The 16279-nt window shown below is 34.2% G+C and overlaps 1 protein-coding gene across 2 annotated transcripts; it reads right to left on the reverse strand.

Annotated features, from left to right (window-relative positions):
• Positions 1-601: 601 nt before the first annotated feature.
• Positions 602-16225, reverse strand: ccar2 (cell cycle and apoptosis regulator 2). 2 transcript variants are annotated; one of them, XM_042765634.1, is made up of 18 exons: positions 16085-16225; positions 15604-15689; positions 15408-15522; positions 14437-14572; positions 13936-14053; positions 12290-12439; positions 12004-12214; positions 11832-11924; positions 11173-11336; positions 10239-10365; positions 10000-10128; positions 6639-6776; positions 4842-5078; positions 4614-4760; positions 3211-3319; positions 2934-3122; positions 1941-2113; positions 602-1816 (listed from the first exon to the last, which is right to left on the reverse strand). In XM_042765634.1, exons 2-18 carry the CDS (start codon positions 15687-15689, stop codon positions 1769-1771), a joined length of 2370 nt encoding a protein of 789 aa, XP_042621568.1. In that variant the 5' UTR covers positions 16085-16225; the 3' UTR covers positions 602-1768. The 2 variants fall into 2 exon arrangements, with proteins under 2 accessions (XP_042621568.1, XP_042621567.1); XM_042765633.1 differs by lacking the exon at positions 16085-16225 and adding an exon at positions 15947-15976.
• Positions 16226-16279: the final 54 nt, after the last annotated feature.

Here is a 16279-nt window from a genome sequence, read left to right on the forward strand (position 1 = left end):
TTTCACCATGTCATTTATCACTGCAATCTCTAGAAGTAAGATATAACCATTTAAACTCAAAGGAATGTTTCATCATGTTTCGTTTATCTGACAAATAATTTTGTATTGTAGAGTCAATGGCGTCATGCTTATCATGTGACACACAGCAGCCACAATAGCACTGTATAACAGATATAGGCCTGTTTTATTTATTTTTTCCTTTTTACTCAAAATATTCCCAAACGTGTTAACTACATCATAAAATATCTCGATTCTCAAATATGTGTAAGTAAATGCATTTTGCACCTTTATAGATTGTTAGTTGATCTATAATGAGCGAAAAGCAAAATAACATAACAATCTAATAAATAAACAAAACAAAAATAACCCTGTTTTTACTTAAGTACCAGATATGGGTGTCATGCCAACAGTCCAAGCACTCTCATTAACTCCCATTAAAATCACTGAAGCGGTTTACACTATGAAATTAATATCTTACTAACATTTGTATGCACATCTGCACTTTGTTGTTTATGATGAGAAAATTCGCAAAGTCAAAACACACAATGAAACTAAAAAAAAAATTGACATTTTAAGATACAAAAAAAGATTGAGCTGTGAGTATTTTTTGAGCTGTTTTATTTCTGTTGGGACTGCTCCTCAGAAAATGAATGAGAAATACATTTTCATACATGATTGGAGATTTACTGGCCAAGTCACTGAACGAAATGTAGTTTTTGTGGATTAAAACAAAAAGAAGACAAAAAGAAAATAAAAAAATATATTACATGGGATATGTTTCAACTTTAATTCTGTTGGAAGACAATTAAAGATGCAGCTGTTCTGAAACAAGCTATTAGAAAATATAAATGGTCCCTGAGACAAAAACATTTTTGCCAATTACATCCGAAATAAGTCGATATCTTACTGTTTGCAAGCCTTCCTAAATTGTTTAAGACTTTACTTTAAAATGCATTCATTCTCACAAAAGTTCATCATAGTAGATTAACACGTAGAGCTGTTTTTCTGGATTGGTTTGACTTCAGACTCTTTTAATTGAAAGGGAGAATTCAGCCAGTATTTCCAAAATAACTGAACGTTCACTATACTTTAGTCTAGACTAAACACTAGACTATCCTCATACCAACACTTAAGAGTATTTATGATGGTGGACAGTTTCTAACAGTAAGGAAATGCTTTAGTATACAATAACAAAACAGAAATTCAATAAAATCCAATTCATCAAAAAAAGAACAAAAAATAAAAAAGGTTGCATGCTTGTTTCAAACCTTTAAAACTTGACCAGACGCCTGTCATTTAAAACACACCGTTTCAAATTCACATGTAAAAAAGAATTAGAGTTAAAAGAGTTTCATTATACAGGGCTTTGAACATGTTTGCGTAAATGCATCTCTGTTTATGAGATTGTCAGTTGTGTGGAAGGGTCATACTTTCATAGCTGCCAGAATTTAATAACCAAATAAAATTAAATAACACTAAATAAATAAAGCACGAAGTTTCCTTTCCATATTAAGCATATGACATAGTTTCATATGAATGCATATACATTCTAAAATAAGCCAGCAAAACATATTTATTCATTAAAACATTTACAAATGTCCACGAATGCAGTTCTTTCCATATCTATGTGCATGAAAACATATTCAGCCAAAAAAAAAAATCCTGTTTTTTAAAAGCTAACAAAAATTTTTTATTTTATTTTGCAGGTTTCTTTTATTCTCCTCGGTCCAAACGCTGTTGCATCACCATCTGATGAGCTTCTGTGTCTCTACGCCTTCTCATCCTTTCCTGCATTTGCATTTGTGAGGGCTGTTGTCTAAACAGTAAACACATAATATATTAATAAAGATATGACAAAAAAAAGAATGTCTACAATGCATATAAAACACAAATCTATTAAAAATACCATTTCTAAGATGCATATAAAACAAACATTTCACCTGTTCAACCATCCTCTGCATCTTCTCGATGACAGAGATCATCTGACTGCTGTTTTCTCTCAAACTCTTCTCGTATGTTTTGTTAAGCGTCTCGGATTTCTCCAGTTTCCTCTTCAGCTCTTTCTGTTGGCCCTGCTCTGATTCATTAGACGTCTTCCTCGCTTCTGCTGCCTCTGAATCACATGTACACACACACCGGACACGCATTCAAATGCATGCATAAAATCTTGTGCATGACATGATACTGGAATATAACGGCAGAAATAAAGCATTACGCCACAAGAGGTTTAAAGGAACAGTTCACCCTAAGAAATTAAAATTTGCTGAAAATGTAGAGTTTGTTTCTTCATCAGATTTGGAGAAATGTAGCATTCCATCAATTGCTCACCAATGGATCCTCAGCAGTGAATGGGTGCCGTCAGAATGAGAGTCTAAACAGCTGATAAAAACATCACAATAATCCACACCACTCCAGTCCATCAGTTAATGTCTTGTGAAGCCAAAATATGCATGTTTGTAAGAAACAAATCCATCATTGAGATGCTTTTAATTTTAAAATGTTGCATAATCCATAAAAAGTGAAAAGGTCCACCTCCTGTTGTCCTTCATATCAAAATCCACCCACATATTTGTTTAGAGCTGTTTTGACTTGTAAACAGTGCTTGATCTGTGCAGATTTCGCTCCTGATTCAGACCAGATGACTTTTTTTTTTTTTTTTTTACTGTAAAAAGCAATATTATGTATAGAGGAATTGTTTTTTTGGCCAGAATCAACAGTTTGAAGTTAGAAATGTCTTATTGTGATGTTTTTATCAGCTGTTTGGACTCTCATTCTGACGGCACCCATTCACTGCAGAGCATCCATTGGTGAGCAAGTGATGCAACGCTACATTTCTCCAAATCTGATGAAGAAACAAGCTCACCTACATCTGAGGGCGAGCACATTTTCAGCAAATTTGGGTTAACTATTCCTCTAAAGCGTTACAGTCTCACCGAGTCTGGACTGCAGGGCGGCGACACACTTCTCTAGTTCACGATGGGCCGCTTTGCTGCTCTCCAGCGTCTGCAGTAGGTTTGGTAGGTTAATGACGTTCCCTCTGTAGTTGACCAGATCTGTGTTAGCCGTGCGACGGGCGGACGCTCTCTCTTTGCATGACTGGCCAGGCAACATGGCTTTATTTCCTGAGAGGAACACACTGGCGTTTTTATAATGCTACGGACAAACGTGTTTACACACTTTATCAGACTGCATGATTTCCAGCACACACACCCTCAGCACTGGCGCTGCTGTCTGTCTGACCAGCGTCTGACCAGCGGCTGCACAGATTTCTGTAGAGGCAAAGCCCACCGACTGCAGCCTTTCTGACCAGATCCTGCGCCTGAGGAGAGATGGGAAACCAGACAGACTGTCTTAAAATATATTGTTTTTATATATAATTGAAGAATGCTTGTCAATACACCATAAAGAATTATGTTCTTTGTCAATATTTTTGACTTGTTTTTGAGTACAAATATCTAAACATTCTTAAATCAAGATACATTAACTTGAAGCAAAATGACTTGAGATATTAAGTTTGATATGAAAAATATAACAAAATGAAGTGAGCTTATGCTTAAAATAAAAATATATGTCAATAGGGTTAGGACTTAAAAGATTTAATATCTTATGTAATTTAGTTTTTTTAATTTTTTTTTTTTTTTTTTGCAGTGTTGTTTTTTTTTTTTTTTTTTGCAGTGTTGTTTTATATTTTTACCATATTTCTAATACTTTTTAAATTTTGAATCAAAGTTTGTGGTTCGTCTGGTTGGTTTGGTTTATAGGTTTGAACTCTCGACATAATACTCTAACATGCCCAAATTACAAATATTTCACTATACAATTTTTATTAGATTGAGATATTTTATTGACATTTATCAAAATAGACAAACTGATAAAAAAACATTTTTTTCCTAATTCAATATGGGTATACAAAAACAAAACAATAATTATATTATTATTAAATTATTTATTATTATTCAAAATATTTTATTTATTTTTTTATTTATAAAAATTAAACAAATCATTGAACAAAAGTACTACTATTGCAATAATACTACTGTAAAAAAAACAATTGTTGTTAATGTTAACTACCGTGCATTAACTACTGTTAACAAGCACAACTTTTGATTTTAATAATGCATCAGTAAATGTTGGAATTAACATTAAGATTAATAAATGCTGTAGAAGTATTTTTCATTCATGTTAACTAAAGTAGTTAACTTATGAACCTTACTGTAAAGTGTTACCAGTTAAATTAATAAAGCAATATACTACTATTGCAATAATACTACTGTACTGTAAAATAAAAACAAGCATTTAATAACACAAATACAATATAGCAATAAAAATAATAATTGTTTTATATAAAAATTTTATTTTCTTATTTAAATTCTAGTAAACAAGAAGTAAAAATAAACAAATCGATACAGAAATATACTACCATTTGAATAATACTATAATAATAGTATAATATATAATAACAATAATAATATAATAATTTTATTTTACAACAACAGCAAAATGATAACACTAATATTTATGTTTGCCTTAATTTCTTTTCAATTTCTTAATGTTGAAACCATAAAGCTTTTATTCTGCAGAATTCTAAGAAAATATTTTGGAAGAAACAAAACCTGAGCAGGACTGAGAAACAGGCCGAGAGACAGCAGGATGTTGACCAGGTCTGCCTCTCGAAGACTTCCTGTCAGCTGACGGTCAAAGAACACCCAGGACAGAAGCACTTTCCGGGGAAGTTGAGCCGTCCAGCCCAGAGGACGTTCCTTCAAGCACAGAGACGGACACGTTTAGAGGAGAAACACTAGACATGTGGCTCAGACGCAAGCAGAAATGTGATTTCTTACGCTGTCTTTGGGCGGCTGAGTGTCTGAGGCGCTGCTGCTCTGCCCGTCTCCTCCTGCACTTTGACTTTTACTCTCTTTTAGATGCTCAGATTGTTTTCCAGCTGGTTCAGTCTCGTCCGTCTGTGCCTTGTCCTCCGTCTCTCTCTCCTCATCCTTCTCTTTGAGTTTTCTCTTCTTTGCATCAATCAATCCTTTCTTTTTTGCATTCTGTTTGTCTGATTTTTTGGACTCATCCTCCTTTACAGAGAAAATAGTGTAAAAAAGTTACAATAACAACTAACTATTTAGTAGTCAGCCAATCATAACAGAGGTCATTTACATTCAGAAGTAAAACCTTAAAGAAACAGCAGGCCATTTAATTTTGTTTCTAATTCTTTTCGTGAAAGGAACCTTGTCTGACATTGAAAGTGAAATTCATTTACAATTCCACAATGCTAAAATGCTACAACAGTGTCAAATAAAGTATCAGTTTTAATTGTGACCCTGGACCACAAAACCAAAACCAGTCTTAAGTGTCAATTTTTCAAAATTGAGATTTATACATCATCTGAAAGCTAAATAAATAAGCTTCCATTGATGTATGGTTTGTTAGAAGGACAATATTTGTCTGAGATACAACTAATTGAAAATCTGGAATCTGAGGGTGCAAAAAAAAAAATCAAAATATTGAGAAAATCGCATTTAAAGTTGTCCAAATGAAGTTCTTAGCAATGCATATTACTAATCAAAAATTAAGTTTTTATATATTTACGGTAGGAAATTTACTAAATTTCTTTACTTAATATCCTAATGATTTTTGGCATAAAATAAAAATCAATAATTTTGACCCATGCAATGTATTTTTGGCTATACCCCAGCAATTTATGACTGCTTTTGTGCTCCAGGGTCACAATTGTTTAGGGGTATTCTTTCCCTTTGCACATCCAGATGTCCATCAGTGTTATTTCAAAAACTTATTTCATTATTCAAACTTAACTTTAAACTTTTAAACATTTTTATTTCAGCTAGTTGCCAAGGTAATAATTCTCATTTTTATTTAATTTGACTTGATGTGCTAAAATAACTAAAACTTTAACTAAAATGAAAAACAAAAAATATAAAAGCAAAAACCAATTCAAAATATTATTAAAACTATAACAGAATTAGTGCTGTCAAATGATTAATCGCATCCAAAATAAAAGTTAGTGTTTACATAATATGTGTGTGTGTACTTTGTGTATATATATATATATATATATATATATATATATATATATATATATATATATATATATATATATATATATATATATATATATATATTAAATTAAATTAAATTTAAGCATTTAGCAGACGCTTTTATCCAAAGTGACTTACAGTGGATTCAGGCTATCAATTTTTACCTATCATATATATATATATATATATATATATATGTGTATACTATATATACAAAAAAAAGTTAATACATAATATGTGTGTATACTGCAATGATCCTAAAACAACCCTTGTGTGTGCAGCAGGATTATTATAGTTAAAAATTAACTTTAACTGAAATAAAATCAAAAACTTGAAATTATTTTAATTTCAGCTAGTTTCAAGCCAACATTTACTTGATGTACTATAATAACTAAAACTGAAATAGAAATGAATTTAAACTATTTAGAAATATATAAATATCTTACAAAAAAATCAACAACCAAATTAATAAAACTTTAACTAAAATTAAAAAGAAAACAAAACTTATTTAAAATATTATTAAAACTACAACAGTATCTCAGTGATACTAAAATAACACAGGTGTGCAGTCTAGTGTACCATGGGTGCGCTGTTTTCCTCTTTGACGCCGGTCAGCGGGACACTGGGGCCCTGCGGCAGACGGCACAGACACTGATACAGCTGAAGACCAAAATCCCTCTGGAGCATCTCACTGAACATCTCCGCCATCAAACTCACCTGATACCAGCAAGAGAGACATCAGCTGAGACAAAAGTGCATCTGAACAATGCAGATTACATCATGTGTTGAAGAGGTCACAGAACTGTTATCAATGATTTCTTCAGAGTTTGACTGTTTTGCAATTGCAGGGAATTTTAATATTCACACAGATAATGCAGAAATCAAAACTACAAAAGAAATGATAACGGTTCTAAACACTTTTGACCTGATTCAGCATGTGCATGGACCCACACACAATCGTGGACACACTCTAGATTTAATCATCAGGAGAGGTCTAAACATTTCATTTATTGTTATTAAGGACGTAGCACTATCTGATCACTTTTGTATTTTCTTTGAAATATTGATCTCTGCTACCACTGAATCTAGATCTGTCTCTGTCTCTGCTATTTATGGAGGCTATATCTATAACACCAAGCATTTCTGCAGACTCTGCTGATATTCTCCTTGATTCCTTTAACTCAAAAGTTAAGAATGTTATTGATGACATAGCTCCTGTGAAAGTCAGTAAGAAAACAAGCAGACAGAAATCACCTTGGAGAAAATCAACAGCAGTACGGAGTATAAAAAGACAATGCAGAAAAGCTGAGCGGATGTGACAGAAGACAAAACTCAATAATTACTATAGTATCAATAAAGACAGCCTTTGTGCTTTTACTTTGAAAATACCCACAGTTAGACAGAGTTTCTTCTCAAACCTTATAAACAGTAACTTAAACAACACTCGTACTCTTTTTGCCACTGTTGAGAGACTGACAAACGCCTCAATCAGATTCCCAGCGAAATGCTCTCAGTTAGCAAATGCAATGAGTTTGCTTCCTTCTTTTCTGAGAAGATCATCAATATCAGGAATGCGATTAGCAAGTTATGCAGAGGTCAGACAGATTCGACCACAATTTCAAAAAGAAGATACTATGTCTGTTTTTGAAGCAATTGATAGCAAAATTTTGGAAGAAATAGTGCAGCACCTAAAGTCGTCAACCTGCTATCTTGACACACTTCCCACATCTTTTTTCAAAAGTGTGCTTAATTGTTTAGAAGCAGATCTCTTAGAAGTGGTGAACGCTTCACTTCTTTCTGGGACATTTCCAAACTCCCTGAAAACTGCAATTGTTAAACCCCTCCTGAAAAAGAGCAATCTTGATAACACCATTTTGAGCAATTATAGACCAATATCTAATCTTCCTTTTATAGGCAAGATTATTGAAAAGGTAGTTTTTAATCAGCTGAACAAATACTTAAACTCAAAAGGATACCTGGACAATTTTCAATCTGGTTTCCGACCGCATCACAGCACAGAGACAGCGCTCATCAAGATAATAAATGATATTTGCTTAAATTCTGACTCCGGCAAAATATCAGTGCTGGTATTGCTAGATCTCAGTGCTGCGTTTGACACTGTCGATCATAACATACTACTAGAGAGACTGGAAAACTGGGTTGGGCTTTCTGGGATGGTACTCAAATGGTTCAGATCATACTTAGAAGGGAGAGGTTATTATGTGAGTCTAGGAGAGCACATCCATGACATGCGGAGTCCCACAAGGCTCAATTCTTGCACCGCTCTTGTTTAGCCTGTATATGCTCCCACTAAGTCAAATAATGAGAAAGAACCAAACTGCCTATCACAGCTATGCTGATGACACCCAGATTTACCTAGCCTTATCTCCAAATGACTACAGCCCCACTGACTCCCTCTGCCAATGCATTGATGGAATAAACAGTTGGATGTGCCAGAACTTTCTTCAGTTAAACAAGGAAAAAACTGAAGTCATTGCATTTGGAAACAAAGGTGAAGTTCTCAAGGTGAATGCATACCTTGACTCTAGGGGTCAAACAACTAAAAATCAAGTCAAGAATCTTGGTGTATAATACAAAGGGTTCACACAAAACAAGGGGAGTGCGTTTTTTGCTATTATGTTGGAACCAGCTTCCAGAAGAGATCAGATGTGCTAAAACATTAGCCACATTTAAATCCATACTCAAAACTCTGCACTGTATTTTATATATAATTATTTTCTATTTTTAACTATTTTAAATTCATTTTAAATCAGTTTTTAAATCATTTTAAAAGTTTTTAAATTCTTTGTTGTATTGTTTGATTATTTTTTTTATGATTATTTTACTTTCTTTTATGTAAAGCACTTTGAATTACCATTGTGTATGAAATGTGCTATATAAATAAACTTGCATTGCCTTACCATGTCTGAGCCAGTTTACAACATACAGTACAGGTCAAAAGTTTGGAAACATTACTATTTTTAATGTTTTTGAAAGAAGTCTCTTCTGCTCATCAAGCCTGCATTTATTTGATCAAAAATACAGAAAAAACAGTAATATTGTGAAATATTATTACAACTTAAAATAATAGTTTTCTATTTGAATATACTATAAAAAAATAATTTATTCCTGTGATGCAAAGCTGAATTTTCAGCATCATTACTCCAGCCTTCAGTGTCACATGTAACATCCAGTCTATCACATGATCATTTAGAAATCATTCTAATATTCTGATTTATTATGAGTGTTGGAAACAGTTCTGCTGTCTAATATATTTGATGAATAAAAGGTTAAAAAGAACTGCATTTATTCAGAATATATATCTAAAAAAAATCTAATAATATATATTCTAATAATATATTTTCTTTACTATCACTTTTTATCAATTTAACACATCCTTGCTGAATAAAGGTATTGATTTTATTTTTAAAAAAGAAAGAAAAAAAATTACTGACCCCAAATTACTGACCAGTATATTTTTATTACAAAATATTATATTTTAAAAACATAGCTTCTTTTTTTTCTTTTTTTTTTAACTTTTTATTCATCAAAGCATCCTAAAAAAGTATCACATGTTCTGAAAAAAATATTAAGCAGCAGAACTGTTTCCAACTTTGATAATGAATCATCATATTAGAATGATTTCTAAAGGATCATGTGATAATGATCCTAAAAATTCAGCTTTGCATCACAGAAATAAATGATAATTTAAAGTATAATACATTTAAAAACAATTATTTTAAATTGTAATAATATATCACAATATTACATTTTTTTTCTGTATTTTTGATCAAATAAATGCAGGCTTGATGAGCAGAAGAAACTTCTTTCAAAAACATTAAAAATAGTAATGTTTCCAAACTTTTGACCTGTACTGTATGTAACATACACATTGTATTATTTAAATTATTTATACAAGTTAGAATATATATGTGCTCACCTCACAGCTGTTCCGTGTCTGAGGCGTCTGGGGCTCCAGCAGTGAAGACAGAGACACGATGGACAGATTCAGTCCAGCAGAGGGGTGAAAAACCACAGACGGACCTTCTGGAAGTGACAAATCCCCATCCTGGATGACAGGAAAGATACAGACAAGTTAGAAGACATCTATGATGTGATTTCAAGCATATTTCTGATGCATAATATTTATAGACTCTGATGTCATAGCTAAGTCTGTACCAGCTGTTTCTGTCGTAATTTTGCCCAGTCTTCTTCTGCTGGCACTAGATTCCACACATCTGGCAACAACACCACAACTGTCTCTATTTTATCTCCGGAAAGATATCTCAGCTCTGCCATCTTGTGCTTCAGAGACAGAAAGACATACGTGCAAATTACTAATTAATTTATAAAAGACAATAAGTGAGGTATTTCTTATACTTACATAATCAAAACATTAGACTAAAATTTTGGATTATGTTTGAGGTGGGCAAGTTAATTAAAGAAGTCTCTTTTGCTCACCAAGGATGCATTTGTTTGTTCAAAAAATACAGTAAAAACAGTAATATTGTGAAATATTATTACAATTTAAAATAACTGTTTTTTTATGTGAACATCTGTTAAAATGTAATTTATTCCTGTGATGCAAAGTTGTATTTTCAGCATCATAACTCCAGTCTTCAGTGTCACATGATCTTCAGAAATCATTCTAATATGCTGATTTGCTGCTCAAGAAACATTTCTGATTATTATTAATGCTGAAAATGGTTAATATTTTTGTGGAAACTGTGATAACTTTTCTTTGATGAATAGAAAGTTCAAAAGAACAGCACTGACTTTAAACAGAAGTGTTTATAACATTAAAAATATCTTTACAATCACTTTTGATCAATTTAATACATCCTTGCTGAATAAAAGTATTAATTTCTTTAAAAAAGAAATGAATTGGTAGTGTATTAAAAATGCATTTTTCTACATATGAAACTGTAAAACGTTTATTTCAGGAACTTACAAATAAATAGTTTATGCTTTACATGTTTCTTATTATGTTTTTCTTATAAGAATTATGATATTAATAGACTTACTGTACATAAACAATCACAATTCAACCCGCTTTGGCAGACCAATAAATCTTAACTGTATTGAACTGAAATTAAAAACCAAATATAGAGACCACTGTGTGCAAGCTGACAGGTCCAGAGCAGTTTGTTCCTTCATGCAGCGGACCGCAGTGTTGACCAGCGTCGAACCGTCCTTCCCTGGATTCGCTCCGTCCGCTTTGGGTGACCAGTGACCTCCTGGAAGCCTCAGTTCACCTCCACTGTCCACCATCACAAACTACAACACAGAGAAAGAGCCAGTGACACAATTATACATAACTCTCATTCAAAGATACAGGCACGAAAACAGCATGTTTTGGCTTCTACTCAAAACAACATTTTGAGCTGAAAGCCTGAAACATCAAAGTCACATTCACAAGACTTGTGTTCCATCTTGTGAAAAAAGGGCATAATAGGTGCCCTTTAATATTATTTCCCCCTGTACACCCTTGATTACATCAGCCGAAAAGCAGTCGACTTGCCGATTATGAATATTATTTGGCTTTAGAATTACATGCAACATTCACAATAAGACAAGAGAAATCCATGGAAACTTTTGATAGCAAAAAAAGATTCTTTATAGTAGAAAACAGTTATTTAGTTTATTAAAAAGTTCTTTAAACTAAAAAAAAAAACACATTTTTAAATATGGTTTTTCTATTGCATCACTATTCCGAACTTTTATTTTGAAGAGCGTGTGATTTCAGAGATGTGGAGGTCTGAATGTTCTTACTTTGAGAAGTGCAGTGGGATGCACGGCCTCCTTTGAGAGGTTACAACACTGTGAGTACAAGTCCTCAAGGCACGGCATAGACAACAACAGAACCTGCAGAGAGAACACAAGCACTCTTGAGAATCTGAGCCTTGCATGGTCACATGATCGGTCAAAAGAGCGGCACGCGTACCCTAACGGAGAAAGCATCATCTGTGGACTCGCAAACATCTGCTTCACTCTCGGGCTGGTTTGATCCCAGGTGAAAGTGACACGGTCCTCTCAGAGGAAGAGGCTGGTCGAGCGGGAAACTCTCGGTCCAGGACAGCTGGAGGTGGAAGAGGTTGGAGGGCAGGTGCAGGTGTGGGTACCGCCGCTGAAGCTCCAGATAATCACAGGCCTGGCTGAAAGAATCAAGAGGAAACGACAATGAGTTCACGCTTCATCAGAGCGTCCCGTGTTGTTTCTGACCGACTTACGTGTCCCTGGAGAAACAGGAGAACAGCGGAGCGCTGTGTGTGGATATGGAGCTGCTCTTTTTGGGCACTTCCTCCTCTGAGGCGGCCCTCCATCTTTTTCGTTTTTGGTGCATGGCGTCTCCTCCCCACGGCCCTCCGCCGCCGTCCTCCCTGAGGCACGCCACAAAGAACAACAAGGACACGCGTCAGCAGAGCAGCGCGTTAAAAACAGGACAGTCTTCAAGGACGGTCACACAAAAATAACAGAACGAGGCGATGAAACAAAAAAAAAAAAAGACTAGAAAGTTTGAAACTTTTTGAAAGAAATCAATACTAGATGCATTAAACTGATCAAAAGTGATAGTGAGATATTTATAATGTTGCAAAAGATTTCTATTCCAAATAAATGCTTTTTTAAACTTTCCAAACATCAAAAAATCCTGAAAAATAAAATGCATCACAGTTCCCACAAAAATATTAACCATTTTCAACATTGATAATAATCAGAAATGTTTCTTGAACAGCAAATCAGCATATTAGAATGATTTCTGAAGATCATGTGACACTGAAGACTGGAGTAATGATGCTGAAAATTCAGCTGCGCATCACAGAAATAAATTACATTTAACAATATATACAAATAGAAAGCTGCAATTTTAAATTGTAATTATATTTCACATTTTTTTTTAAATCAAATTAATGCATCCTTGATGAGCATAAAGTATCCAACAATGCAATGCACTCAACTTTAGCTTACATTTCTAGTATAAGGAATGATAAAGCACAAGAAAAGTTTCTTCCCCAGACCTATTCTCCTTTACGGACAGTTAAATGTTCACCCCGCTGTTCAAAACAAAAATGTGCAGATGAGCAATACCCCTTTTTTTGTATTTCATACTACCCTTCATCTTATTCCATTCCTTGATAATTATATATATATATATATAACACACACACACACACATACACATAATATATATATATATATATATATATATATACACACACACACATATATACACATATATACACACAGACACACACACAGACGTATTCATATTTCTTTATTGTTTATTATCTGTGTGTTGTTGTTGTTGTCTCTGTGTACTGGAAGCTTCTGTCACCAAAACAAGTTTCTTGTATATGCAAACACACTTGTCACTAAAGCTCTTTCTGTTTCGTTTTCTGTTCTGCTTCTGTTCTGTACAGATGCATCAACAACCTCACTTTTCACAACTTTGACTCTGATTTAATCAGACTGCTAAAAATTCAATGCAACATTAAACTACAAATGCAAAACGGTCATTTCTGTGTTAATGATATAACTGGATGCAACTCGTGGGTTGATTCAAATCAATCAACCAGGCTGCAGAAACTAAAACTTTCAATTGTGCTCCTATTTGTTCTGAAGAAAGACAAACACAAATAATGATAAAAACCTAAATATTAAATGTAATGGATTTTGTAGAGGGGCGGGGGGCTCAAAAATGACAATTTCAACCTGAGATTTGGAGCCAAATTAAATTGCAATGCAGTGTGGTCAATGTAGGCTGTTTAAAAGCATTTAATCATTGCATACTGGATTGTTTTTTTTTTTAACAACATGCAGTACACAGTATACTGAGCACATGTGCAGAACGCTACCATCCACTGAAAGTGTGACTCACCAGCGTCCACCTCTCCGTCCTCCCATGACCTCAGCGTGTCTCTTGCGTCCTCCAGCCCAACCGTCAAACGGCCCGCTCCAGGACATCTGCTGGTGATGGGACATCTGCATCATGCCACCTGTCACATATCAGACAGCTTAATATTAGATATCATTCTGAAGATCATGTGACACTGAAGACTGGAGTAATGATGCTGAAAATACAGCTTTGATCACCGAAATAAATTACATTTTAGTATATATTCAAATAGAAAACAGTTATTTTAACTTGTAATAATATTTCACAATATTACTGTTTTTACTGTATTTTTGATCAAATAAATGCAGCCTTGGTGACTTTTTTAAAAAAAAAAAAACATAAAAAAATTAATTTTGATCAGCACTGTACTTGCCAAGTTTTTTTTTTTTATCTAATATTTATTAATTTCATTTAGCTTTATTTCCATTCACAAACATGTTTCTTAATAGTTTTAGTTAACGATACCAACGCTGCATCGCGTACCAGGATTCGGCTGCATGCTGGGAATCAGTGGTGGTATTTTGGGAGATTTCAGCAGAGGCTGCGGTTTGGTCCCTAAAATGCCAGGCTTCAGATTAGATGACATGGAGGGCAGCAGCGGAGGAGGAGATTTGAAGGGCTGACAGAAAGAAACCAGAGAAAGAGACAAACCTTCTGAAGATCAGGCATAAAAAATAACATTGTACACTCCTTCATAACACTCGCATATCATTAATTATCCAGCATCTTTACATGCATCTTGAAACCAAACGTTTACATTTGTTTGTCATTGTAGATTAGAAATTGTAATATTGTTTTAACAACACGGTACTGACTCACATTTTCACAGAACAAATACTGATTGTTGATATAAATGTTAATAAATCTAAATTTAATTATAAGGCAAAATTAACCTTTCACTGTTACAGATATGCATTGTTTGCACATGTTAATATTATAAATAATGTGACACTGTGACACTGAAGACTGCAGTAATGATGCTGAAAATTCAGCTTTGATCACAGAAATAAATTCTATTTTAATATACATTCAAATAGAAACCAGTTATTTTAAATTATAATAATATTTCACAATATTACTGTATTTTTTAACAAATAAATGCACCCTTGGTGAGCAGAAGTGACTTTCAACAAAGGTTCAGACCCCAAACATTTAACACGTAGTGTTTGTTTAGTGGAAATTCATATTTCTGTGCTTTGAAACAGAATAGTAGTTATAAGGGTGAACCTCAAGAACAATACTTCAATCCAAAATCAAGATAAATGCATTATTTACTGTACAACTACACAAAATTATTATTCTCATTGTACTGTACAAATAGTGTATTACAAGCATTGCTGATGCAAATACACGGAGATGCACACAGAAATGTGCTTTTTCAACAAACTGTGCATTTCTATAATCTTCGTAAAGAGGATGTTATTGAAATATTAGCCCAAAACATTTCTGCCCACCTGTCCGTTGAGCGTTTGAACTTTCTGTGCCGTCCAGCTGATGGGCTTCAGGGGGTCCTGGACCGCTTTCACCAGCACTTTCTCACCCACCAGAGGCACACGGCCCACTACAACACTGTGACACACACCACAAACCCTCACATCAACCTGACACCCGTTATGACTGATTCATACAGAATAAACCAAACACACACACCTGACTGGGAAATGAACCTCCTGATCCACAATCCCATGATGCTCCTGCATCTGTGTGACCACCCCGGTGAACACACGCTGCCTCATCTGAACACAGAATCATCCAAAGATCACACAATAATAGATCAGAGAGTGCATCTTTATGCACAATGAACAGATTCCCATCATATATATACATCATATATGTCTCCATATCAGATTTTCTTTTCTCCTTTGCATGCAAAGTAAGTATACTGAGTGTTCGGGACACATGCATGCATACACAGTGGAAATGCACGAATGAAATATGTGAAATAATTTGTCTGCTTGTTGTGTAGGTCAGCAGCAGCATGTGTGAGCTTTACTTCCTCCTGGTGCATCAGCGGCTTTACAGGAACGGCAGTTTAATGCAGCTTTCCCATATCCAACGATTATTATATAGGACTTATCTATTAGGAGAGGTGTTCGTTAATGTGCTGCGGCGTTTTAAAGGTGAAACTTACCTGTATTTTGCGTTCGGTGTCTGTTTTTCCTCCACGTTAGTGCTTTTGTTTGTCTTCTGTCAGGGCGTTTCGCATCAGCGACATCAAGCGGTCAGTCCGAGTAACTGCAGGTGAAACGCCTTAAACTGCGTTTGGTTATAAATACACCATGAAAGACCGGACACAAACGTTAAATGTGACGCATCAATTCTTGGA

The sequence above is a fragment of the Cyprinus carpio genome, chromosome A10 (assembly GCF_018340385.1).
Source record: "Cyprinus carpio isolate SPL01 chromosome A10, ASM1834038v1, whole genome shotgun sequence".
NCBI classification, from domain to species: Eukaryota; Metazoa; Chordata; class Actinopteri; order Cypriniformes; family Cyprinidae; genus Cyprinus; species Cyprinus carpio.

What these genes read in the sequence shown, in the direction of transcription:
- ccar2 (XM_042765633.1), bottom strand. An exon ending in TCCTGTTTCTCCAGGGACAC is followed by an intron (nt 12,215 to 12,289) that starts GTAAGTCGGTCA and finishes TGATTCTTTCAG; the next exon opens with CCAGGCCTGTGATTATCTGG. An exon ending in CAGCAGCGCCAGTGCTGAGG is followed by an intron (nt 3,123 to 3,210) that starts GTGTGTGTGCTG and finishes TGTTCCTCTCAG; the next exon opens with GAAATAAAGCCATGTTGCCT.